Below are 25557 nucleotides of genomic sequence, written 5' to 3'. Positions count from 1 at the left end.
TCAAACGCAGCAAGGACTAGTGCATGCTAAAGCCAAATAAAATTCCCCTTTCCATATTAACCAGGCATTTGTGAGCTCATCTGATTTAAGTATCTGCAATAGTTCAGATTGATCTGCTTGTCTAGAACTTGATACTTCCAGGATGCATTAGACCTCTCAGTGAGATTACAGATCAGAAAGAAGAAAAGTAGAATAAACTGCTTGACAAAACCTCCTCTAGTATTGAAGCAGCAGAATATAATTTATCTTTCTTTTATTACAGAGAATGCACTATTTTCAATTACCTATCCAGGAGATGGGTTCTATATAGGTATACGTGCAACAGGGAGATTCTAGTTGCCTCCAACATCTATGAAATTCTGAAAGGTTGAAAGATGAAGTCTACAGGAATATTGAAGAACAATTTATCTTCCATAGCTGTAGTAGACAGGCATTCCTGCTACAAAGGATTACAGCAGTCTCCACAATGGGAGACACCTACCTGAGAAAAAGAGATCTAAACTAGTGGTTTGAGCCACCCTACAGATGAAGATGCTTTGTACTTTTGGAAGATGATCTAAGAATACTACTGTAGCTGAGGGGAACTTCAAAGATAAAAAGAGATGGTGATGGCAGTTGAAAGATTATTAGTCACACAGATAATGAAGTTTTTGACATCTGAGAAGAAACAGATTTACTTATCTGCTAGATGTAAAGGCAGTAGGTCTTCTAAGATGTCCAGAGAACTTGGAGGTGCAGGGGAGAGGTCAGCTGGTGTAATTAATGTTGCTATCACTGAAAAGTGCAGGAGTAATACTCTGGGTGTTGTCTTTAGGAATAGGGGACTGGGGCCCCTGATCTCCATGGTTCATATATAATAGCTGAGATACAGGCAGAGATTTCCAGCCTCAGTAGGTGAATGAGAATTTGGCAGGAACTGGAGAGCCTTTAGAAACAAGAGAAGTCTAGATAAAATGTTCAGGCTACACTTCAGTCATGATGGAGCCAGGCTGTCAGGGCTAAAAAAGGTTACTGAAAAGCATTTAAGCTAGGAATGGGAGAAAAGTTGACAGACAGAAAAGTGACCTGTTCAGTCTGCTGCAAGTCACAGGGAAGAAACAGCTATCATTTATTGTGACTCTGAAAAGGCCAAGGGGGAAACAAATAGCACAGTAACACCAACTATCAGAAAGGCACCTCAAACCACCTACACCACCACCAGCAGTAGCAAGAAACTCTAAAGGAAGCTCACAAAGCTAGCCAGAAATATGTATAGAAATGTAATGTATTCAGGGAAAATTACGTAAAACATACTCATCCATAGTGGCAGTTGCAACTAAGAAAAGTAGTTTGTAGTCATTGTCAGCAGTTCCAGATCACTGCATCACTGGCATAATGACAATTACAAGATTCAACAAAATGCTAGACAGACTGGAAAGGTTATTAGGAACAAGATGGAGGATGACATTTTGCCACTCTTTAAAACTTGAGTACCGAGAGATATTCTGGTCTTAGAACATGCCTCAGAACACTCTGAGGTACAGAGGACAAGTAAAGTCAGGGTTTGGTGAAGTTCTTTTATGAGGGTCTAGGAAGGTGGACAGTCTTGAGCAAGAACTGCAGGAAGACATGATAGTTCATTTTCTAGGTATTTTCTAGACTTGCTGATCTAGAAAACCAGCAAGTTAGTAGATTTTGCTGTTTGCAAAGTTGTAATGCTACATGTTGCTCTTCTCATAGTTTTATTTACACAACTATTCAGTATTTCCTTCTCAGACAAAGGAGCATGAAGTGAAATCTTGCAGTCAGTATGTGACAGGAACCTCTACTAAAATGCAAGACAAGTTAAATGTAGAGCTTTTATTCACCAAATCCAACAATGCTAGAATTGAGGTCAGCTGATAAAACTTGCAAGACAGGCTGATTGATCTAGAAAGCACTTTTTTCTATTGTATCTAGAAAAGGTCCACTTTGCTGTCCTAAACTCAGTTTTCCTTGCTTTCCTTTGCTTGCTGTACTGTTTTTCTACTATTTGCAAATATGAGTCTATTTATGTGAATCTGCCCTTTTTTTTTGGAAATACTTTTTCAATTATAAATATTTAATGAGCAGTTCCATGTCTTACTTCTTTGATCATGCGTTATGAATAGCTAGTAATATTCCTTAGTCTCCTACTTCTCATTTAAAGACGTAACCTCCTACTCAGTTTTAAAGTCTGCTTGTTCTTACTGAATAGGTTACTACATAGATTTTTTTTTCTGAATGCACTTTACATAAAATATTTAAAACGTTTAAAAAAAAGTTGAAGAACTATCTCAGTAAGTTTACTGTGATTGTCCATGATTGTCAGAATCTATTTAAGATTGTATTATTCATGTCTTTATTCAAATAAAATCAAATAAAATAGATCTAATAAAATATAGGCTTAGGTCTTAAAGGAAAGTTTAGTTCTAAGAAAAGACAACTGAGGCCGAAGGCAAGAGTGGCATTGATTTTGAGTTGCATTCACTCAGGAATCCAAAATACTTTGATGTTTTACAGTACTGTAAATAGCACTAACAGCTTAAAAGAAATACACATACATACACAGAAAGACAAGAACTGAAGATCTTTATGTCACACATGGGGGAAGAAAGGAAAGAATTCTGGAAACAGAGAACAGTATCTGTAGAATCGATTTGATCTAACAATTTCCCTTGGGCAGCTACAACTGGTGAAATGATATGCCAGCAAAATTGCTTTCCAGAAGCAGCAGCAGCTGGTGCAGGAGTAGATGAGAATAAAAGCAGAGCACAAAATTACAATAAATACAGCAGGGTGATTACGTAGGGTTTAAACACAGCAAAGAAATATGGATTCTGTTAAATGGATTAGCTTAATTTGTACACTTGTATTTAAGTTGTCACTCTGTCAACAACTAACTCAAAAGAAAGCAACCAGCTTAGTCAGAAATAAATGAATTTGGCTAGAGGTGAAAGTCAGGGTATAAAAGGATATCAAATTGAAGAAAAATATAAAAATTGTACTCCCTCTTTCTATCCTTTTTTTCCCTGTTTATATTAATTAGTGCATTAAAATAATAGTTTTAAGGGCATTTAAGTTATTTTTGATACCAGAAAAAACTACAAGTGTAACTTGAAGCAGCGCTTCTCTTGCAGGAAAATCTTTGGATTCTGCAGTTCAGAAAATAGACTCATGACAAAAGTTAAGAAACACTGCAAATTGAATCTATCAATATACAACTGTATTACAATGAATAAAGAATAGTTTATGATGATTTCACAATTGTATTCTTCATCAGGGCAGAACAAAAAAGCCTTCATTATGCTTTTAAAATATTGTCAATACATCTTAAACATGTTACAGAATGTCTCTTTTATTCCTGAACTGCAGATCTCCTTTCTTTCATCTCAATAGTTCTCACAGGAAGCCTTATTGGAATCCAGAGATTGGGAGCCAGTTGATAATTCAAATATCAGTACAAGTATTCTGGTTCACATAATCTGAGCATTCAGGCATTACCATCAACAAGAATGGCCACAGGGAAAACACTCAACCTGTTCTTTCTGGATATACTTATATTGGTTGTTTTTATTTTTGCTTTATTTCTCTCTTTTCTCCTCTTTTCTCTTCTCCCTTTCCTATGTTTTTTTGGTACTATCAGTTGCCTTACAACACAGCCACAACAGACACAGAATATTTGAATATATGAAGAACAAGTCATTGCAATCACCAATAAAGCTGGCAAAAACTATACTACAGCTATGAAATCATTATAAATGCATAATTCTGCATTTATTAAATAACACACTCATCTAAACAAGTGAATTTAATCCTTTCATAAACTCAGAAAGACTTGATTTCACAAAGCTGCATGTGAATTACTGTCTTCTTGTATCTTGCATTTAGTTCTCTATTTAAACCTAGTGAGAAATTAAACTGAGTTCTGTGGTGGTATGTGATAAAAGCATTATGAAGGTAATGAGAAAGGAAATAACCTCCAAGTGGCCTCTCTTCTGTAGTATTCTTCTTTATAGTCTGCTCTCCTGACTCTTTCCATTGACTACCATAACTTAGTTTTTCCTCCAGTAGATTTTATGCCTGAACTTCCCCAAACATGTTTTTGTTTTGCATGGCCTACCTGACAGAGTAGCTTGTCAGAAACAAATGTTTTATCTGAGAATATACGTTCAAGAAACAGTACTGTGAGAAGTGATGAGTATTATCCATTGGAAAAAAAACAGTACTTCCATTAAGGATATATGGAAAATAAATTATTAAATCTTTCAAGATTGAAGGCTTTAAAAACAAGAAAATTTGCAGTTCCATACCATGATATATGTATATATGTATATATATATCATATTTTATGTATATAAGTTCTGTAAAAAAAAAAAAGCTTTATATTTTTCTCTATCTTTGTAGTAAATGTCAAATAGATTAATAATGTTTGCATTTTTTCAGTACTTGAAGTTATTTGCACCAAATTGATTGTTTTAAATGCCATTAATTTAATTATTAGATGACTGGATATTCTTTTTGAATATAAAACAATATGGTGTATATTCACTGTAAAAACAATAAAAAGTTCCATAATGTGGACAGAGTTCCGACTGAACTATTTTATGTCTCATCTTTTTTTCTTGGCACATACCACTCCATGATGCTGTACCATGACACTGGTACAACCTCAGAGATGAGGAAAGTGTAAAACTATTAAAGCAAGCACAATATGTAGCAGTAAAAAAAGGGATGTTGAAAAAATGCTAACATGGAACCTAACCACTTTAAATGGCCATATAAATTGAAAACATGGTTAATTGTAATTCTACAATAAATACTGTCCTAAAATGAGGTTAATAGAAGTTCATTTATATATATATTCCATATATTTGCATGCACACTGTAAGAAAATACAATTCCTGAGAGATTTTTAAATATTCTCTCTGGTCACAGCAAGCCTCACACTGGTACAATATAAGATAGACATGATCGTATGAAACATTTAATAACTCAGATGACAATATTTTCATTCCAAATAAACTGTCTGAAAAAGGCAGAAGACTAGTATAATAACAGCATATGTTCTCAATAATACAGTATCAATGCAACAAATCTCCGTTTCAAAGGACAGCTTATTCATAGGGGGAAAAACCAAACACCATTTTTCTTCAACATAAAACTATTTAAGGATTTGTTATACAAAGTGATTAGCAGTAGAATGGGAGCAGACAGTAGATCAGAGGTAGATTAATTGTAATGCCCAATGAAGATAGTTACCCAGTAAGTAGAGTGCCCTGGCTAGAAAACAATGCTTTTTTAACCTTTCCATCGTGGCTGTCTCCTTGTCACTAATTACAGCATTTTCTTCCCTGTTAAAACTCTTCTTTACTCTGTGTGGGCTACTCCATGAGTCAGTGTGGGAGTGGAAGGAAATTCTAATGCATGAAGTCAAAACATGAAGAAAAAAAGTAGGCTACATTTAATCCCTGCTACTTTAGGCTTTGCTGGGCTGCACTGAGTGAGGAGGAACTGTCTTGAGCCACATATAATATACGTAATATAAATAATATAGTTAATGGATATAAGTAACAAGACCTCTTTTAATTTTTAATGTTTTTTATTAAAATTAAAAAAGAGGGCAACAAAAACATAAAACTAGTGGGTTGGACACATATACAAATGAAAACAGTGTTAAAAGGAGAGACTGGTGCATGGGTAGACAAAGATTTTCTAAGGTTTATCTAATACCTGGTGCAAAGGAAAAGCACACAGTTTAAACATAAATAAAAAAAACTTATCAACGGAGAAACATCAAAATAATAATGTCATGCCTCTTCATTCATCCTTGTCAATCTTTTAAGCAGCAAATAACTACAACGAACATTTACGATCAATTAATTTCAAAATAAATATATTAAAATACTTTACAATGTCCACGCCAAATAATTACACTGTAGAAAATTTTCTTTCACTTGTAGCAGAAACAATCATTTGCTCCTGCTTACTGAAATCCAGTTTTTTAAACAAAAGTGCAGTTAAACAATAACAACCCAGACACATATATGGCATTCTTCATATAGTAAGTATAAGACTAAACGTCCCAACCAATGGAATATATCAAACTCCATCTCTTACCTAAAATGAATGATGAAACCAGCACCTTTCCATTGGCAGCTCTGTAAATCTAGACTTCAGTTTCTCTACTTCTTTATCATGAATGGACCAAAATAACATACTTTGTTTTCATTGGCTCTAAAGAAATTACTGAACAAAAATATTTTTTTTTTCCAGTTTTGTCTCCACTGAAAGATGTTAAATAAAAAAAATCATATCAGTTTGATATAATTTTTTTCCACTCTTCTCCCATCTAACCTGGCCAACAAGATAAACAAGTTTTCTCAGAACTTTAAATTATCAACTCTAAAAGGAATAATATTTTTCAAGACCAGTCACAATGTCTTGTGGTTTCAATGACTGCACTCTCATCTGATATACTTTTGAGGAGCTAAATGGAGCCATATAATCTATTCAAGTGAAAATAAAGTTCAATTTTCTTCTTTTATAATTAATTGCAAATGATATGTTTCAACATAAAGAAAAAAATGTAGCTAAATCAAACACAGAACAAATAATATTTCAATTGCTACTGAGAAGGTAGTTAGGCTGACAGTTATAAAAGCACACAAACATTCAGTCAGCTTCCTTTCTACATTATTTTCTGCATCACTTAACACTTAAATTACAATAATTCAATTTTAAATTATTTAAGATTTACACTGAGTTCAACAAAATGAGAGTTTAAACAACTGTGTACCACTATGAAACGTTTTCCTTGACAGTAATGTTATTTTCACAATAGTGAGACTGGGAGCCAAAGCTGGCCTTGAGAGAATGGAAAATGCAAATATTCTATGTCAAAAGAAAACCCTCAAGTACTATTTCTTGAAACAAATCTTTCCATCATAGTTTTATGTTCTCTCTCTCTCTATATATATATGTATATATCATATATATTGCAGAATGTATTTCAGAATATACATTTTGTTATCTATTTAATAATGAAGTGTTAACTTCATTTTAAGCCACATAGGTATCTTCCCTACCTACATGATAAGAAAAAGTGTAGATATACATTAGTTAAGAAAAGAATAATTTAAACCATGCATGCACCCATTCATCTAATCACTGGGAAGGCAACAGAGCATCCTAACACATCTACAGGAACTTGAACCGTTATTCTGAATCACTACAGTTTGGTGGCCAGATGGCATCCGTAAAAAGATATAGGATAGCACTTTAAATATAAGGCATTTTTCTTCCACATCATTAAGCACTAACATTTGTGGTGAAAAAAAAAGAAGGAAAAAAACTCATGAAAACAAAACCAAAAGTCTCCTCCTATAATCACATTTTATACTCAGCTACAGTATTTCCCTTCAAATGGCAATTCCAAATGACTTATTAAGTACTACACTGCAGCAATATCTATGTAAGTAATGCTTTTAAACATTTTATTTTCTTGTTTGTGCAAGATAACTTTATTTTTAATACACAAATGCCAAATTCTCGGTAAGCAAATAAAACTCTGCCTCAGAACAGTTTACAGATTATGATAATGAAAGGCTCCCACAGGAGAGATCTGTGGGTTTTCCAAGCTGTAATACTACAATAATATCATCCAGAATAGCAGAGGAAAATAAAAATAAAAAAAAGAAAAAAGAAAAAGAAAATAAAAAATCTATAAAAGAAAAGGGGAAAAAGAAGGAAAACAAGGCAAAAAAGGAAAGGAAGGGAAGAGGGGAGGGAAGGGATAAAAAGGTATGTGCTATTCTGCTATTCCATTTGTCAAAAGTATGAGAAAGCAGTTCTGTGGAACACAAATAGAGTCACCAAATTTTGTATGTGGTACTTTCATAGGATTTTACATGAGATATAAGAGCATGTCTGAAAGAACATCCGATTCTACTCTGATTTGTACTAGCACAATACTTAATGTCTATCAGTATGACTGCCCCTGAAAGCACACACCAAAACAATGAGGTTTCTTCATGAACATACAATGAGAGCAGTTAAAATCATTGAGGATCTCACCGCTCCACAGCACAAGGGAAGATTCTCATCATGGTACCAGATAGCAATATTAAGCATGTTCTATACTATGTAAAAACAGTTTGGAAAATGTCAAACACAAAATTGGCATCTTTGCATTGGTGAGATAAGAATTAAGTGGCAAACTAAAGGCATACATATTTCCATATTAAACTAAAAAAAAAAAACCTGAAAAAGTTTTGGTTTTTTTTGTATTTCATTAGTATCATTAGATTTGTAAGACTATCAGACATCTGCTGACCTCATTTAGATAAAGTCAAAAAAGTCACAAGTTCAAATGACCTTCTATTAATGTAAAACATAAATGATAAAGATGATGGCTAATACAAGTATTTATTGGAGCATTTATACCATGAATAATTAACAGCAAATACTGTAAAATCAGCAACCATTGTTATTTTTGCAAAAAAAAGCAACAACATTTTTTCACTTGATGCAAAAACAAAACAAAACATGAAAAAAATAGTAAGTGAGAATGATGATGTGCAAACACATTTTCCAAGAAATCAATATTCAGCATATTTTTAAAATGTCAGATGAAATCTCAACCTGGTTAAGATGTCATTTACGCAATCTACTGTATCATCCAATCACACCAAAACATTTCATGAACTTTTGAGATGAAAAAGTATGTAAGCCTTCATCAACAAAGGGACATAGAAAAATGAATGTTATGTCCAACTAAAATTCTGAATGTTAAAAATTTGAATTATTAATAGCAGAAGAGGAGAATATTTATTTAACTTGCTCAAACAAAATGTATTGGAATTGTCCGCAACAATGCATATGCTAAGAGACTGCATTAAAACGATGGGTAATAAATAGCATGAACTGTTCAAAGTGGAATTGGAAGTAAAAAGGTTTAATGGACCAACCGATGATATAAAGGCAGCAGAACAGTTTCTACTCAGATATGAACATGGAATGTCTGGATTTTGACTATATATCAAGTGTACTTCCAGCCACCAGAGAATAAGAGTATGCTAGAAAAAAAAGCTACCAGAACATTTGATATTTGGTATTACCCACAGCCCACCTTATGCTCCTTAGTGAGGAAACACAGAAACAAGAACAATAGTTTTGGCTCCAGTGACCTTTTTCTTCTGTATCAGATTTGACAGGCAAGATTTTTGTAAAGGTAGATGGTAAAAAAAAATGAAAAGAAAAACAAATAAAGAAGAAATGAAAAAAGAGAATACACATTTCGAATAAATATATTGCTTACATAAATAGAGTCCTAAGGGAATGCATCTCCAGACAAATTATAGCTAGTATAATGAAATAATTCAATTCCACCTCAGCCCAGATCTTCATTCATGATATCATTTCATCTTGCCTAGGCTAATACAGTAATTTATTTCATGGTTTCTTAAAATCCCATTTTTTTGAAGCAGGCAGGTGAAATATAGACAGTTCATATTCATCCTCTAGATAATCCTAATTCTTCTTCAAGATTACATTCAGAATAGTTTTTGTTCTTGCAATCCTGAAAATAATAGCTTTCCAACTTTCCCAAAAAGTAAAATATTTGTTTCTTCCCCCTTCCCATTTGCTGAAATCTCATTTTATTCTTTAATATTACTTACAGTGTCATGTTCCATCCTACTCAAATAGCTTTTACTTGCCTCTGCACCTCATAACTTCTTAGTTTTATAAACGAATGTACAATACTGAAAAGATGTGACATGGTCTCCTTGGAGCCTTCTGTTCTCCAGGCTAAACAAGACCAGTTCCCTCAGTCTTTCTTCACAGGAGAGGTGCTTCAGCTCTCTTATCATCATTCTGCACTCCTCTGGACCCTCTTCAAAAGCTCCATGTCTTTCTTGTGCTGGGGGCCCTAGGCTCGGACACAGTACTGCAAGTGGGGCCTGAGCAGAAGGCAGAGGAGAGGAGCAAAATCACCTCCACTGCCCTGCTAGCTGTCACTCTTTTGATGCAGCCTGGGATGCAGCTGGCACACTGCTGGTTCCTGTCCAGCTTCTTATCCACCAGGACCCCCAAGTTCTTCTCCACAGTGCTGCTTTCAGTGAGTTCTTCACCCCATCTGTACGCATATCTGGGATTGCCGTGACACAGGTGCAGCACGCTTTGCACTTGGGCTTGTTGAAACTCATTCAGTTCATGTTGGTTCAATTCTCAAGACTGTCCATGTCCCTTCCTCCTGTCATTTCAACTGAACCACTCAGCTTAGCAACACTGTCCAACTTGCTGAGGGTGCACTCGATCTCACTATGTAAGTCATTGATAACAATGTTAAAGAGCACCAGTTCCAAAATGAACGCCTGGGGGACATCACTCATCACTGGCCTTCACCTGGACATATTGCTTCCAGGTGGATCTGTTCCATGATCTTTCCAGGCTCACTGGTTTGTAGTTCCCACGGTCTTCCTTTCCACACCTCTTAAAAATGGGAGTGATGTTTCCCTTTTTCCCAGTCACCAAGCAGAAAGGGATAGGATAACGGGGAAAAGTTTTAATTTAAAAGACGGGAGATTAGATTAAATGTTAAAAGGAAATTCTTTACTCAGGTGGTGAGTAAAGAGCATGGTGAGGCACTGACACAGGCTGCACAGAGGAGTTGTGTATGCCCCATTCCTGAATGTGTTCAAGGCCAGGTTGGTGTTTTGGGCAGCCTGATCTGGTGGGTGGCAGCCCCTATGGCAGGGGGCTGGAGCCAAATGACAGATAAAATAATTTCCAAACCAAGGGATTTTTTGATATTCTGTGAAAACGTTCTGTCTCCTATTTGTAATGAAGAAAGATAATTTTAATTCTAATGCAAAGCATGAAAACATTTTTCTCCTTTTCCTGGAAGGACATGAAGGATGGGTATAGGTAAGGAGGGAATGAATGCACATGTGTTAGTCTCCAGACTGCAAGACTTATAAATCTTATGTTGAGTTCTTGGTACTACACCCATATTTCAAAAAGACTGTTACATACTACTCAAAAAACTGTTCACAAATCATGGAACATAAACTGTTAATATATCTGGAAATTGATTGTCCAAATTGACAAGTGATAAATAAAAAGAGGTATTCAAATGAGAAAATGAAAGGTCGCTTCAAAATTTCCAGTAGATATCGTTTTTCAAAGACAAAAGCAGCTTCTTTAAATTGTTCTTTTGCTTGTGGGAGCAGGCTGCTGGTTTGGAAAAATTCTTCCTCCTCACTTTTTCACCATGTAGAAATCCTTAACTAACAATAATCTAATGAAAAAACCCATTGTGGCTATCAATCTGAACGGCGATTTTCACAAATTAGAGGCTTGATGTTCAATCAGAGGTGCATTATTTCATTATTTCCTAATTGACACTTTAAAACTACCAAACACATTAATGACAATTTCATTCTGATTCAAAACACACTAAAAAGATGTTTTCAACATTTTCTGTAAGACAGCATTAATTCGTTATTTTTAGTTAAAACTAGAATGACACTAAAATCACTCCATAAAAACCTTTTAATAGGTAAAGATGTGATATTTTGAAAGAGGTTGGAAAAATACAGATTTTTTTAAAATTCCTTTGCACTTCAAATGGACTCAATCCTTTTTTTTTTTTTTTTTTTTTTTGTCCTATCTGTTGTTCTTTCTAATGGGAAAAAGAAGAAAACAAACCTTCAATTTAGCCACTTAAAGATATTAAAAATACAGTTAGCTCCTATGCCATTGTCTTAATTTATAATTCAGTACTGAAATGTTAGATTCCAGAAGCTTAATACAAATTTCACTGGGTAGTAAATTAAACATTTCAAATTAACAGATTTCAAACAAGTTTTACAAAACTGACCTGCATTATCTCTGAGTCACAGAAGTAGCCAATCACTGGCCAATGAAAGAGTAGCAATGCCATTCTATTATATCCTGTACTAATCTATGGTCCTCTTGGCACAGTAACACAATTACATACATACATATATTGGTCTGCTTATAAAATTAAATCTAAATGAAACTAATTTGGAGTGGAAGGTCAGAAGTGCTTCCCACAAAACCAGATGGCACTCAGGCACTGCGATGATTACCGTCAGATAGGAGACCCCCCTTCTCCAATGAGGAGAAAGACTGGGGGATCCTCCAGCAGACTTCCCTTCCATATGACATCCTGATGTCTCAGTGATCATGATCCAAGAAACTGGCTAGCACAAGGAAATGCTAATGTGTGTCTCCTTCCACCTTGGCTAGACAAAAAGAAAGTCTTTTTCTATTCTGTTCTTTACATACTGTGAAGAAGCTATGAGCTGAGCACACCCCCAGCTGTAGAGAATCCTGCCGAAAGGCTGTCATCTGCTCCCTTCACAAATCTCAGCTATGCCTGAGGTGGCCTTGCTGCCCTCAGCCCCTGCTTGCTCAGGAGGATGGGAAGCACATACGTGGGCAGGGAACAACATTCTTAGAATATGCTGGGTGTCCCTCCTTATAAACAAACCATGTAAGACCTGGAGAGAGCCCCAGGTATGAAGTGAGATGAATTAGCTAAGGCACCACAAAGGCAGGTGCTCCGACATGCCTGAGGCACAGGCAGTACACACTTTAAAAGTACCGCAAATACTGCGGGCACCAAAAAAGCCACCTATCTGAATATTCTTTGGAGCTCTAAAATCTGTAAGAATTTTATTTTTTCTCTAGATGTAGGGCAATATATGCTGCAATTCAAACAATGTATAGAGTTAAGCTATCTGTCATATCAAATAGATTCTTATCTACAAAAATAATAATGCAGTGAAAAGTTAAGGTGGACTAAAAAATCCTACCTTTCAACCTGAGTTCACAAACATTGCTCCTTGTTTACCTATAACTTCTTATACTCTCAAACCCTTGTACACTTCTAGTAAAAATGAAATTTTCACTAAGTCCTTTTAAGCAAAATGTGTGATCTGAGAGAAAATGTAAAATACATTGTTTTTTGTTTGTTATTCTGTTTCTGCCTAGGAACATGTGTCAGCAGCTACATGAACCATTTTTAATTTCAAGGCCTTGAAATTCACACTGAGGACTTCTGACAAAAAGAAAGGATCTCCAGAGTCAGAAGAAGAAAATACTGAAAACACAGTAACATTGTAGCTGTCATCTGGAAACAGTTATTAGTTGCATTATTAATCCAAAATGAGCAAAAAAAAAACCCCACAATGAATGCCCAGGGAGGTTAAAGTGCTCCTAAACTCTTGCCAGAGTTACTGTTAAAAAGAGGACAAAACTCCTGCTAAGTGGGAAACTGAAAGGAATCATACCCAAAACAAAGATATCCATGGGTCCTTCACCTCTTTTATGGTTAATTTATCCAGACAAATAGAGACAGTGCCCTATTCCACTTTATTATTGTGTATTTCAACTGAAGATAAGTGATAATGAGTATCTGACATACAGACCAGTGAAAATTACTATCCCTGCATGTCACTCCTATGAGAAACAAGAAATTAATTGCCCCTCATACCTATAAAGAACAATATATCCTAAGAGAAGTACATGGATGACAAGTATGTATCAACTGTCTCTTCAAAGCTACACCAAACAGTCACAATCTTATAATCTATGTTTAAATTCACAATTATTTAAGATTTAATTTTCCATAGGCCTTTCTCTGAAAAGGAACTCCAGAAATGCATGTTTTAAACTTTAAAAAAATTATCAGATATTGACTTTTTGTGCATTTTTGTGTCAGCAATCCAGGTTAAAAAAATCTTAGAAGAGCTTTATCATGGAAATACTTCTTAATAAATATATATATATATATATATATACGTGAAAAGTAGAAGATAGATGGAATTTTACAAGAATAATGAATATTGACAAACTATGTCATGAAACAGCGTTTTAAAAATGTCAAATTCAACTGTATTACTCACATAATATTATATTGCACTTACTGCTATTTTTTGGCTTGTCATAATGTCAGCTGAACACGGAGATGGTGCATCAAAATAAAACAAACACATCTACATGCTGACTAAGAAATTAATGTTTTTGAAGTATAATTTTGTTAAATAAAATTATTACTAAGTACACTTTTGTAAAATAACACTTTTTAGTTGTTTAGAAAAAGTGTATTTGTCCCTTTTTTACTTTATTTCATCTTATTTGATAGATTACAGGTAATATTTTATATTATGAATATATATAATAATTCACTATGGCATTGATTATGTAAATAATTTGCTGATACACCTTACTGCACAATATTATTTTTATTACTTCAGTATACCTTCCAACTGTTGTTTTGCCAGAACATTATGAAACTTTTGCAGAATGTGCTACAGAAATTTGAGATTACAAGCCAAATTTTCTGAGTCATTTTGAAAAGATGATATTACCATTATGAGAACTGTTTCAGAATCAGAAAATGCAGTTGTTGACATATACTGTCTATACCACTATGAATGCCTTGGAGATAGTATCACATCTAAACTAAATTTAATGCCTCACACAAAATATCCAGAATAGCCACTATATGTGAGTACAAAGTTCTATAAAAAAAACAAACAAACAGGCTGAGGTATTTCTGGTTTTCCTAATTTAAAGCCTTCCCCTCCAGCCCCTTCCCTCCCCCCCCCCCCAAGATAAGTATGTTAGATATTTAGCATAAGGGCTTTCCATCTAGAAAACAAAGGCTTCCTCAGTACAGCAAAGAATACTGTATTGCAGCTTAAATGTCAATGATTAGCGAAGTAAACATACTGGTGCACTCTTTCAGTGACTCAGCTACTTTTACACAACATTATGGCTGAGGTGAACAATCCACTTCACTGTGATATTAACTTTTTGAAGAACCGATTACAAATAGATTAAAGCTAAGACTTGAGAAATACATTTAAGGGAAAGGACCTGCATAATGTTACCAATTCTTGCCATTTCACATTGCAGGCAAGTATCTGAAGAAAATCTCATCATAGAGAGATATCCTTCAAGAGGAAATAGCTGGTAAGTCCCTCATTTCATTTTCATCTTTCATTCAAGTGAAGCCTAACTTGCATCATGGTTAGATATATACGGAATTGCAGCATTTTCTGTCTAGCACTTTTAGATGCAATCTCTTGATCTAAAAATGTATTTCTTGAAAGAACAGTTTGAGAGAAAGCAAAACCTCATTTAATCTACACTCTTCCCTTAGGACTGTTCTCCTGATGGCTATATCTGCTTCTGGGAGTGCAAGAGCTTTACTAAATGCAAGGAAAGCTTCAATTCCTACAGCTTCCCTAATGTTACACATGCAATTGAATTTTTCTTTGCAAACATTGTAAGCTTCATCTCACAATACTATATAACTGAAATACTGGTAGTTTCACAGACCAGCTAAGGAAGAGGAACAGCATATTTTAATACTGTAATCATAGCCACAAATATTATTCAAAATATTCAGAGCCTGTCCACAATCTTAAGTTTACTGTGCTGTTTCTGTTAATGGTTGTGTTGTGGTTCAACCCTGTAGGCACCACAGCACCACACAGCCACTCCCATTCACTCCCATCGCAGTGAGATAGGGGAGAGAACTGGAAAAAAAGGTAAAACATAGGTTGAGATAAAGTGATGCACAATGTAATTGCCCACCACTGACAACTGATGCCCAACCAGTCCCTGAGCAAGCAGCTGCACACCTGGCCAACTCTCCCAGTTTTATTACTGAGCATGACAGCACATGGTAGGGAACATCCCTGTGGGCAGTCTGGGTCAGCTTTCCTGGTGCTGTCCCTTCACAGATCCTTGAGCACTGCCAGCCTCCTCACTGTCAGGGCCATTGATTTTCTCCTATATCCAGAATATGGCATTACCAACCACCGTGAAGACAATTATCTCAGATGAAACCAGAAAAGCCTGGCAAAGATAGAAAGGGATGGAGTACTGCAGGGGTTGGAAATGCCCTCAGAGGAAAGCCCAGAAAATATGGACCCAACATATGGGAAACCAGGCAATCCTACTGTCAAGTTTTATGTTCCCCCTTCACACAGGTTCTGACTTTGTGGGTGATACTAAACAGAATATTGATGGAAGGATAGGTGCTAACATACAGCTGATAAAGGTCAAACTGGTGGTTTATGAAAGTGGTTTCTCTTACCCTTCCTACTCAGATAGGAATTGAATTACAGAGGTGCTCCAGATGTCATCTTTGTTATCATATTTTAAAATTGTGGTAAAATTAGTTCATAGATACCTTGTGATTTTTGGCCAATTGGTACAGAGCTTGTGTTAATTCACTGCAAGATAATAATTATTGCAAGACAAGATAAGATCAGTTACTTTTATTCAGATTGTAACTGAAAACATATGCTTTGTTCTGACACACATAATTATTCATCTACCATAGATTATGCATAAATTATATCCTGAGAGAGCAGGATTTGTGTGCATCATAAAAATCAGTGTTTATATGCAACTACTGAAGGAAACAGTATTCTCAATCAATTATATACGCCTAACTTTTTTTCACAAGTCTACCATCCCTGCCCTTTCCTTGCCTCCAGTGTGAAATGGATGCAATTTCTCAAAACAAGAAAGGAAAAAGTTTGAACTTACTCAAACTAATTACTGAAGCATTAACATTATTAACAAAATGTATTTGTAAAAAAAAAATATCTAATAAAATAGAGACACAAGAAGTTCATTCATTTAATAAATACATAACCACTGTGTCTCCCACCACAGGCATGTTACCATTACCAAACCAGCAGGTCCTGGAAGAGTACCTCAGTATTGCTCCCTTTTGTTTTAATTGCCACTGAAGAATTTCATTGCCACTGTTTAACTGCATTTCTGAAATTATCATCCTCCATAATATCAATACTGACAACAACTTGTGAAAAGGAAAACTGAACTAAAAAAACAGCATGGATCATGAAGCAGAGGCATATATGAATAAGGGATTTTGATGCTTTGCTCCAAATCTTCATTTCAGTTCTCAAGCCAAAAAATAAGGTGTGGGGACAGACTCAATGTCCTAGTAATTCTTTCCAATAGAAAAAGACAGAACTAGGACTCTATTGTCTAGAAAAATGACACCTATTAGAGCAATTAGAGCAATAAAGTCACTGCTCAGTTTCACAGCACTACAGATTCATCTGTAAAGTATTGCTCCCAAGTGGACTGGTCCTCAGGCAACGTCTTTAAAGACAGAGTGTAGTGCATTAATCTTCTGAGTCAGTGTCCTGGCTTTCATCCCAGCTGAGCTAAATATTACAGTAACGTATGTGTACTTTTAGGGTGAAATCTTATTCATTCCCACTCCTTCAAGTTAAACACAGCCTATCACACATGCAATTTCCACACTTTGTTTTGATAGGATATTAGCTTTTCTTATTTAAAAACAGAGAAGTAGTTGTTCATATATCTGTTGTGAAAAGTTTGAAGATGTAGAAACAGCTGTTCATAGTATTAATCATTTTCTGGCAAAAAAAATACATTTTACAGATAATTACAAAAGAACTTTTTACTAACATCGATATAGTTACCTTTTTTAATAGATACAGTGTAGTATTTTAGACCTTCAGAAAAAAAAAAAAAAAAAAGAGAAAACAGCATGCTGTTATCCTCAGTACACTTGAAAATACATGAGTGTCTAGAAGCATGGAAAAGCAAGCTTAATAAACATAAACCTTAAGGAATCTTATACAATGGCCCATAGAAGGTAAAAGCACAACCTGGCAATGGTGAGCAGATAGCATTTTTACAACTATGAAAAAGACCGTAAAGAATAAGGCAACAGACTCCAAGACTATATCATCCTGTATATGTCTTACTGCTTTTGTGGTAACTTTAAACCTGGACAAATAACTAAAGATTGTTCTTCACTTGGCATTACAGGAAGCTGGGCATTAACAGATGTCTTAGGAGTCTGTGGAGTTAGGGGAACTTCATGAAGTACTCCTTTAGAGCAGAAGCATTTGGATTATGTAGGACATTTATACACTTATATAGCCCCATAAAGCCATTAAAATGATACTGGAGGATCTGAGCGTGAAACAAAGAGGTAGATAAACACAGAACTCTCAGCTAGAAATCTACAATGTACCAACCTGCATATCCGTAGGGGATCATTCATCCTAATAAACTTACTTATCTCAAACAAATGGCACCAAGACGGGTATTTCAACTAAAAAAAGTACGATTTTTTTATGCCAGAAATAAGTATGCTTGTTAAAGTAAACTGCACAATTTGATTTCTGAAATTATTTTATTACCTAATATGGCTAGTCTACTAAACCATACAAAGAGCACTCTTCCTTCTTGCACTGAAAAGTCTATGCAATTCTTTTAATTTAAGGTATCTTTAAATGAAGAAGTGAGGTAGATCTTTAGCCATTAAATCCATAATTATTACCTCAGTATTAAAATAACAATTTTAACATATTTCACCAACTAACTAATTTGTGTTGTAAGCATTGGTAAAACAGTATTAAAGCTGTAAATAACTTCATAGACTATAAACACTTTTTTCTTGTTTCCCCAAAAGAATTAGTGTACACTTGAACACTTAAAATTATGCTGTATAGATTATAATGCCACAAAATATGCCAGTCCCATGTTAATTTTATAAAAAAAAATTTAGAACAGATAAGAATAATTACAGTTGAGGACAAAAGTCTAGAACTTCAAAGTTGGCTCATTTGGTGCTCATGGGGCACATCTCTACATTTTGAGGCATCTATCCATCCATTAACTATCTTTATTGATTCTTAAGCAAAATACAAGCAAACTAGAGAATTAGTGAATAGGTCATTTCTTATAGGCATACTAGAAGCCATTATTCGTATTATTGTGAAGACAGAAAAGCAGAAGGAGCACTCTTCTCACACTTATTAAGTCTGTGCTAATTTGCAGTGTCATTCTTTGACAAGTAGGCATACATATTTCTTTACTATTTAGTATCTGCAAGTTAGAAAATGAACAAAAAACCTTGATTACCGTGATTAAGAACTTTGCAATACTACTGCTAAAGGTGAAGTATGTTTGAAACTCAGACTCCCAGAAAAAGTTTTCTTGCACATTTGGGCATTTCAAACGATTTTCAGAGCTCTGTGGAGTGAGGGAAGAAGCATTCCAGAGAAGAGTACTATATTAAAAATACGAAGTATATTAATAAATTATTTTTCATACCGTTTGCTGATAACTTAGTATTTTTTACTTTTTAAATTAAGTTAATGGTAGTATAAAGGAAAAGTGACTTATGTTCTCTGGTGTTCCTTCAATATTTTGATAAAAAAATCACATAACCCTATACACATAATTTTTGAAAAAACACTTAGGATCTAGACATTCACTTCTCTTTCATCAGCTTTATTAACGTGTACTTATTTACAAAAATTCAGCAGAATATTTTACAGCAATTGAGAAGGAAAGTAAATGGAAATCAGCATAGGCTATCCCAAATAATTACTAATTACATGGCTAATTACTATTATATACCACAGCTAATTACTAAATACAATGAATAAACTCAAGCACAAAACATTTCCTAGAAGACCATTCAAATTCAAAGCATTTTTCAAATCTTAAATTTCTTGTTATGCACAAACAGTAGTTCTGACATTCATAGTTGTAACTGTATAGCTATAGCAAGTTTCTACCAACAGAAATTTACAATTATTCCCTTCCAGAGAGGGGGGCAAAACAAACAGGTTACTCAGGATGAAGACTGGCTTAACTGGAAATACTTGCACATACTCAAAACAGATCCCTCCTGTAGCCAGTCTTAGGCCACTAGGTGACTCCTGGGTTGCAGTCTCCCTGCCACTGGCACTAGGACATACCCAGGCAAACAGGCCCATCAGTCAAGCTGCAGACCCTACAATTGCTCTGGTAGCTGGTCTGGACCTCTTGGTTCCTCCAGCCATCAACTCTTGAACTCTGCAGTCTCTCCAGCATCTGGACCAGACTTCTGGCCATGCAGATACCTAGCACTCAAGCTACTTAGCCTACTGGCTGGCCAGTCTAGCCTGATGCTCAGTAGTGACAGCACACTGACACACATGTCTATTCAATATGCACACAATCTACATTTACTGCTATCTGACACTACAGACAGAAGGGCCCCTCCACAAGGGTCCAACTCCTTTTGCTGGCAATTAAACCTCCACACACAAATGCACAGAGACAGAAAGTCCTTTCACCCATGAAAATAGTTAGAAAGGGAATATAACAGATACAGGACAGACTATGCTGAGTAAGCACAGAACACAGCCAAACAACGGTAGTGAGTAAGATCCTGTTTACACACAGCTGGTCACTTTTATCCTCTCATGCTGTTATTCTTTCATACTTTTCCCTCCCAAATCTGTCTCAATCTCTCTCTTTCTCTGCCTATGGTCCTTCCTCTAAACATGCCAGAATAAATCTAGTGCAATACCATAATGCTCTTCCCTGCATCCCATGTGTCCCATACCCTGTGGGCAGTAACTCCTTCCGCCCAAAGCAAGACTGAGACAGCCTCTCCTGTTGACTCCTCCTGATGGGTTTCAGCCCTGGGCCACAGGCCTAAGGCCCATGGAGAAGCCCAGTCATGATTCCCCAGATGGGAAATTACATGGGCACAAATCCCTCAATGCTGCATCTCGGTGCTCCTTTGAGTATGTGGAAACGAGCCTTTTATCAGATAACCTAACAAAAACTTCCACCAGGAGCACAGGTTTTTTTACTTTGATGTTTGTATTTTGGAGCATTTTAGATTATGGATGTCCATTTAAGCTTTTTTAAATTAAGCTACTAAAAATCCATAGTTTTGAAATCATTGGATAATTAGTTGTTCAGAACCAAAATCAGGTAGCACTGTTAGAAGCAGAACAATTATTAAGATTAGTATTCACATTATGGCTATGAACAACTTGATGTCTGTATCCGATAGCCCCAAGAAGCTTTACAGATAGCCGTTAGAAATTCTTAAACTTCAAAAAAGATACATTCAAATATGAATGCTGAGACTTATCCCAGTCTCTCATTTTCCTTGCTATGGCCTTTCTACTTCTTCCTTGTAAAGGAAGCTTGTGCATGCCACTGTGCATTCAGTAAACTTCCAGAGAAAATATAATTAAGATGGAAGTAAACAATTGAAGCCTTCAGGAAAAATAGGTCACAGAAATGCTGGCAGATTCAGAAAAGTGATTTTTTTAGAAAATCAGTGGTTTATAAAACAGGAATTCAACATGAAATTTCATAGTGAAACATTCTATTCTTCAAGACTTTCCTATCATCTCCAGTGTTCTACTTCTTCCCATTATATCATGCCAAATTAAATTAACTGCTACTCTGGAACAAACAAACAAAAAAAACACTACCACAACATAACAAATCAAAAAGTCTCCTCCATTTTTTCACTGCTTCACTGTCTACTTACCTCGAAAGGTACTTATTCTTTCTCCATATAAACGTTCTAATAGAATAAGGAATCAAAACATTTTCATATTCTGTACATATGTTAAAAACAATTTAAGCTCATAGATGTTATTAAATCTCTCTCAAAGCCTAAGGCTTTCAGAATGAAAACACACTTCCATCTGCTTTCTTTATAACAGAAACAAATAGTGACATAACAATATTATTTTCTTTTATGATACAGACCTGGTACTGAAAACATCCATTATGATTCTTCATTGACTAAATAACAGCTCCAGACTACAAGTTCCACACCATTGTTAAAATAAAAAAATAAAAGCCATTGCCTCAGAGTGACAAAAGAGAAGTAAAAATGTAGGCCAGAATTGTATTTCTAAGTGAAAGAAGGGGAGGGAGAGCTTCAGTTCTGTACCACTGATTTGCTATATGTACCCCTTGAATGCTTTTCACTTATGTCAGCTCGTAGTCTGCAGGCTAAGGCGTGTGCCAGCAGACATTTCTCACACACAGTATGAACCGGATTGCATCGTTTGCTCCCAATCACTTTATACAATCCTTCAATGCTACCCCTGTCAGGCCTTGCACTCTTAGGTGCAATGAGTTCAGAAGTTTATAGAATAAGTTAGGTCAAGAGACTTCTTGGAGTCATCCAGTCCAGCCTCCTACTCAAAGGAGGTTTAACCCAAAAGCCATCGTAGGTGTTACAGACACATTTCTCTTGTACTGAAGCAAGTGCATGCCTTCAAAGTCCACAGAGACTAACATACATAAGACAACTAAATGTAAAAAAATTACAACAGAAGCAAGTTATACCACACTTTCTTCACTTCAGCACAATTTTCTTCCATAAGTTAAGTGTAGGGATTGTGGTAGATAGATAAGTAGAAAGAATTTCATTCTTTGATATGGAAAGGGAAAAATAGTTTAAAAGTTCAGATGAAAAAAGACCTTTCTTAAGTTTTACTTGTTTAATATTAAGGACTATAAAAATATAGTAAAAAAAGTGCCATCATATCCATACTTAAGATGATGGCCTTCAGAAAACCTAAAAATATTAACCTGCAGATCCAAAAGAGATTTCTTCTGGTGACGCACAGAGTGTAAGCATAAATAATTTAGCTCATTCTACTTCTTGAATCAGAGAATACAATTTCAGTGCAATGGCAAAACAGTAGTTTTATAAATACAAAAATGATATTAATTTATTATGGGATATGCATTGAGGCACATAATAATCCTCCTAACCCAATCCTTCAGGCAAAACAAAGCATTTAAAATCATAACGTATTCGGCACACTTGAGTCAATTCCTAAAGAGAGGCTTGAAAAGATGGAAAAGTGCTATTCCACTTTTACTGAATGGCTCATATCATGGCATAATGTAGAATTAATTCAGTACCCAGTTGACTCATTTTAGTACTCAGTGAAACATAGCAACTCTAAAATTTCATAGTGTTGAAGCCAAAAGTAGGATATAACAGGAATTAAAGAAAAAAAATTCCCACCCACCCACATGTTTTCTACACTGGATTCCATCTACCAAACTTTGTTAACTGCAACATATTAACCAAATCACACTGATAGATATGTAGAACACTCACCTGTTTTAGGGTCAACTGAGAAATACGGCTGTCCCTGAAGAATACTATATACCACTCTGGCGCTGTTTCCATATGTAGGGTCATCTGCATCTGTTGCTGTCACCTGTAGAACAGATGTACCTGTATTTATAGGAAAATAGAAGTTAATTGATAATACATATAATTTTATGGCAAATAAGAATATTTTTAGATGCATTTTTGAAACCTTTGCATTCCTCATATTATAAAACTGAGAGATCAATAGCATTCCCTCTCTAGTAGTATTATTATTAGTAGTATTTATTAGTATTAGAATTAGCATTAGTGCATAGGTTGCTCTGAAATGAATGCCGCCTATCTATTTCCATGGAAACTACAACAGATACAAAGAGCACAACACTATTTGATAGAGCAAATTCTCAGATACAAAATACTATTTTGCAATACCATCACCATGACCCGCTATGCATTTTAGCCAGTGATGAACAAGAGCCTGCATGCCATGCTCGTAAAGATCTACACTAGCAGAGGTGACCCAGTGTCACTTTTGCCACTGCTGAAATGCACTACACGCCACCTCACTGTGCTCATAACCACTACTTGGTCTCCATAAATGCTCAGCAATTGTTGATGAATGTCATAGAATCATAATCATAGAATCATAGAATGGGCTGGGTTGAAAAGGACCTCAAAGATCATCAAGTCTCAACCCCCCTGCTAAGTGCAGGGCCGCCAACCACTAGACCAGGCTGCCCAGAGCCACGTCCAGTCTGGCCTTGAACGCCTCCAGGGATGGGGCATCCACAACCTCCCTGGGCAACCTGTTCAAGTGCGTCACCACCCTCCGTGTGAAAAACTTCCTCCTAATATCTAACCTAAATCTCCCCTGTCTCAACTTAAAACCATTCCCCCTTGTCCTATTGCTATCCACCCTCACAAACAATCGATCCCCCTCCTGTTTATACGCTCCCTTCAAGTATTGGAAGGCCACAATGAGGTCTCCCCGGAGCCTTCTCTTCTCCAAACTAAACAAGCCCAGTTCCCTCAACCTTTCCTCATAGGAGAGGTGCTCCAGCCCTCTGATCATCTTGGTCGCCCTCCTCTGCGCTCGTTCCAACAGCTCCACATCCTTCTTGTGCTGGGGGCCCCAGGCCTGGACACAGTACTCCAGATGCGGCCTCACAAGAGCTGAGTAGAGGGGGACCACCACCTCCCTCTCCCTGCTGACCACTCCTCTTTTAACGCAGCCCACAACATAGTTGGCCTTCCGGGCTGCCAGCGCACACTGCTGGCTCATGTCCAGCTTCTTGTCCATCAGAACCCCCAAGTCCCTCTCCGCAGGGCTGCTTTCAAGTACTTCTTCCCCCAGGTTGTATAAATACCTGGGATTGCCCTGGCCCAAGTGCAGCACCCCGCACTTGGCCTTGTTGAACCTCATTAGGTTCTCGTGGGCTCGCTTGTCTAGCCTGTCCAGGTCCCTCTGGATGGCTTCCCTTCCTTCCAGTGTATCGACTGCACCGCTCAGCTTGGTGTCATCTGCAAACTTGCTGAGGGTACACTTGATTCCATCGTCTATGCCATTGATAAAGACATTGAAGAGCACCGGTCCCAGGACTGAGCCTTGGGGGACACCATTCGTGACCGGCCTCCACCCTGACATAGAACCATTTATCACAACCCTTTGGCTGCGACCAGCCAACCAGTTCTTAACCCACCGAACAGTCCATCCTTCAAATCCATACCTCTCCAATTTAGAGAGAAGGATGTGATGAAGGGACCCTGTAAAAGGCTTTGGAGAAGTCCAGGTAGATGACATCCATCGCCCTCCTCCCATCCACCGATGCCGTCACTTCATCGTAGAAGGCCACCAGATTGGTCAGGCAAGATCTACCCTTGGTGAAGCCATGCTGACTGTCTCGGATCACTTCCTTGTCACGTATGTGCCTTAACATGTCTTCTAGGAGGATCTGCTCCATGATCTTCCCAGGCACAAAGGTGAGGTTCACCGACCTGTAGTTCTCCGGCTCATCCTTTCTCCCTTTCTTAAAAATGGGAGTAATGTTTCCCTTTCTCCAGTCACTGGGGACTTCACCGGACAGCCATGATTTTTCAAATATGATGGAGAGCGGCTCGGCAACCACATCAGCCATCTCTCTCAGAACCCTAGGATGGATATAATCCGGCCCCATGGACTTCCACACATTCAGTTTCATGAGGAGGTCTCGAACTTGTTCCACTGTTACAGTGGGACAGAATCCGCTCCTCTCACCCACACCTTGAGGTTCAGGGTCTTGGCAGACATGGGGAGCCTGACCACCAGTGAAGACTGAGGCAAAGCACTTATTGAGCACCTCAGCTTTTTCCATGTCTGAGGAAGCCACTTCTCCATCCTCATTTATCAGAGGGGGAACACTCTCCTTGACGTATCTCCTCCTGCCTATGTACCTGTAGAACCCCTTCTTGTTATTTTTCACATCCCTAGCCAAGTTTAGCTCTACCTGTGCCTTGGCTTTCCTGATCCTATCTCTACACATGCGGACAACAGCCCTATATTCCTCCCAGGCTACACAACC

General features: G+C 36.6%; 1 protein-coding gene across 1 annotated transcript in view; it reads right to left on the bottom strand.

The window, feature by feature from the left end:
- The window catches only part of CDH18 (cadherin 18), a 537316-nt gene that overhangs the window by 100794 nt on the left and 410965 nt on the right, over window positions 1-25557 (bottom strand). The window contains exon 6 of the mRNA XM_021386987.1: window positions 23006-23125. Coding sequence (XP_021242662.1) covers window positions 23006-23125 — 120 coding nt within the window. The remainder of the gene's footprint in view (window positions 1-23005; window positions 23126-25557) is intronic.

Source organism: Numida meleagris, chromosome 2 (genome assembly GCF_002078875.1).
Source record: "Numida meleagris isolate 19003 breed g44 Domestic line chromosome 2, NumMel1.0, whole genome shotgun sequence".
NCBI lineage: Eukaryota > Metazoa > Chordata > Aves > Galliformes > Numididae > Numida > Numida meleagris.
The sequence above is the reverse complement of the archived record's forward strand: the minus strand, read 5'-3'. Positions and strand labels throughout refer to the sequence as shown.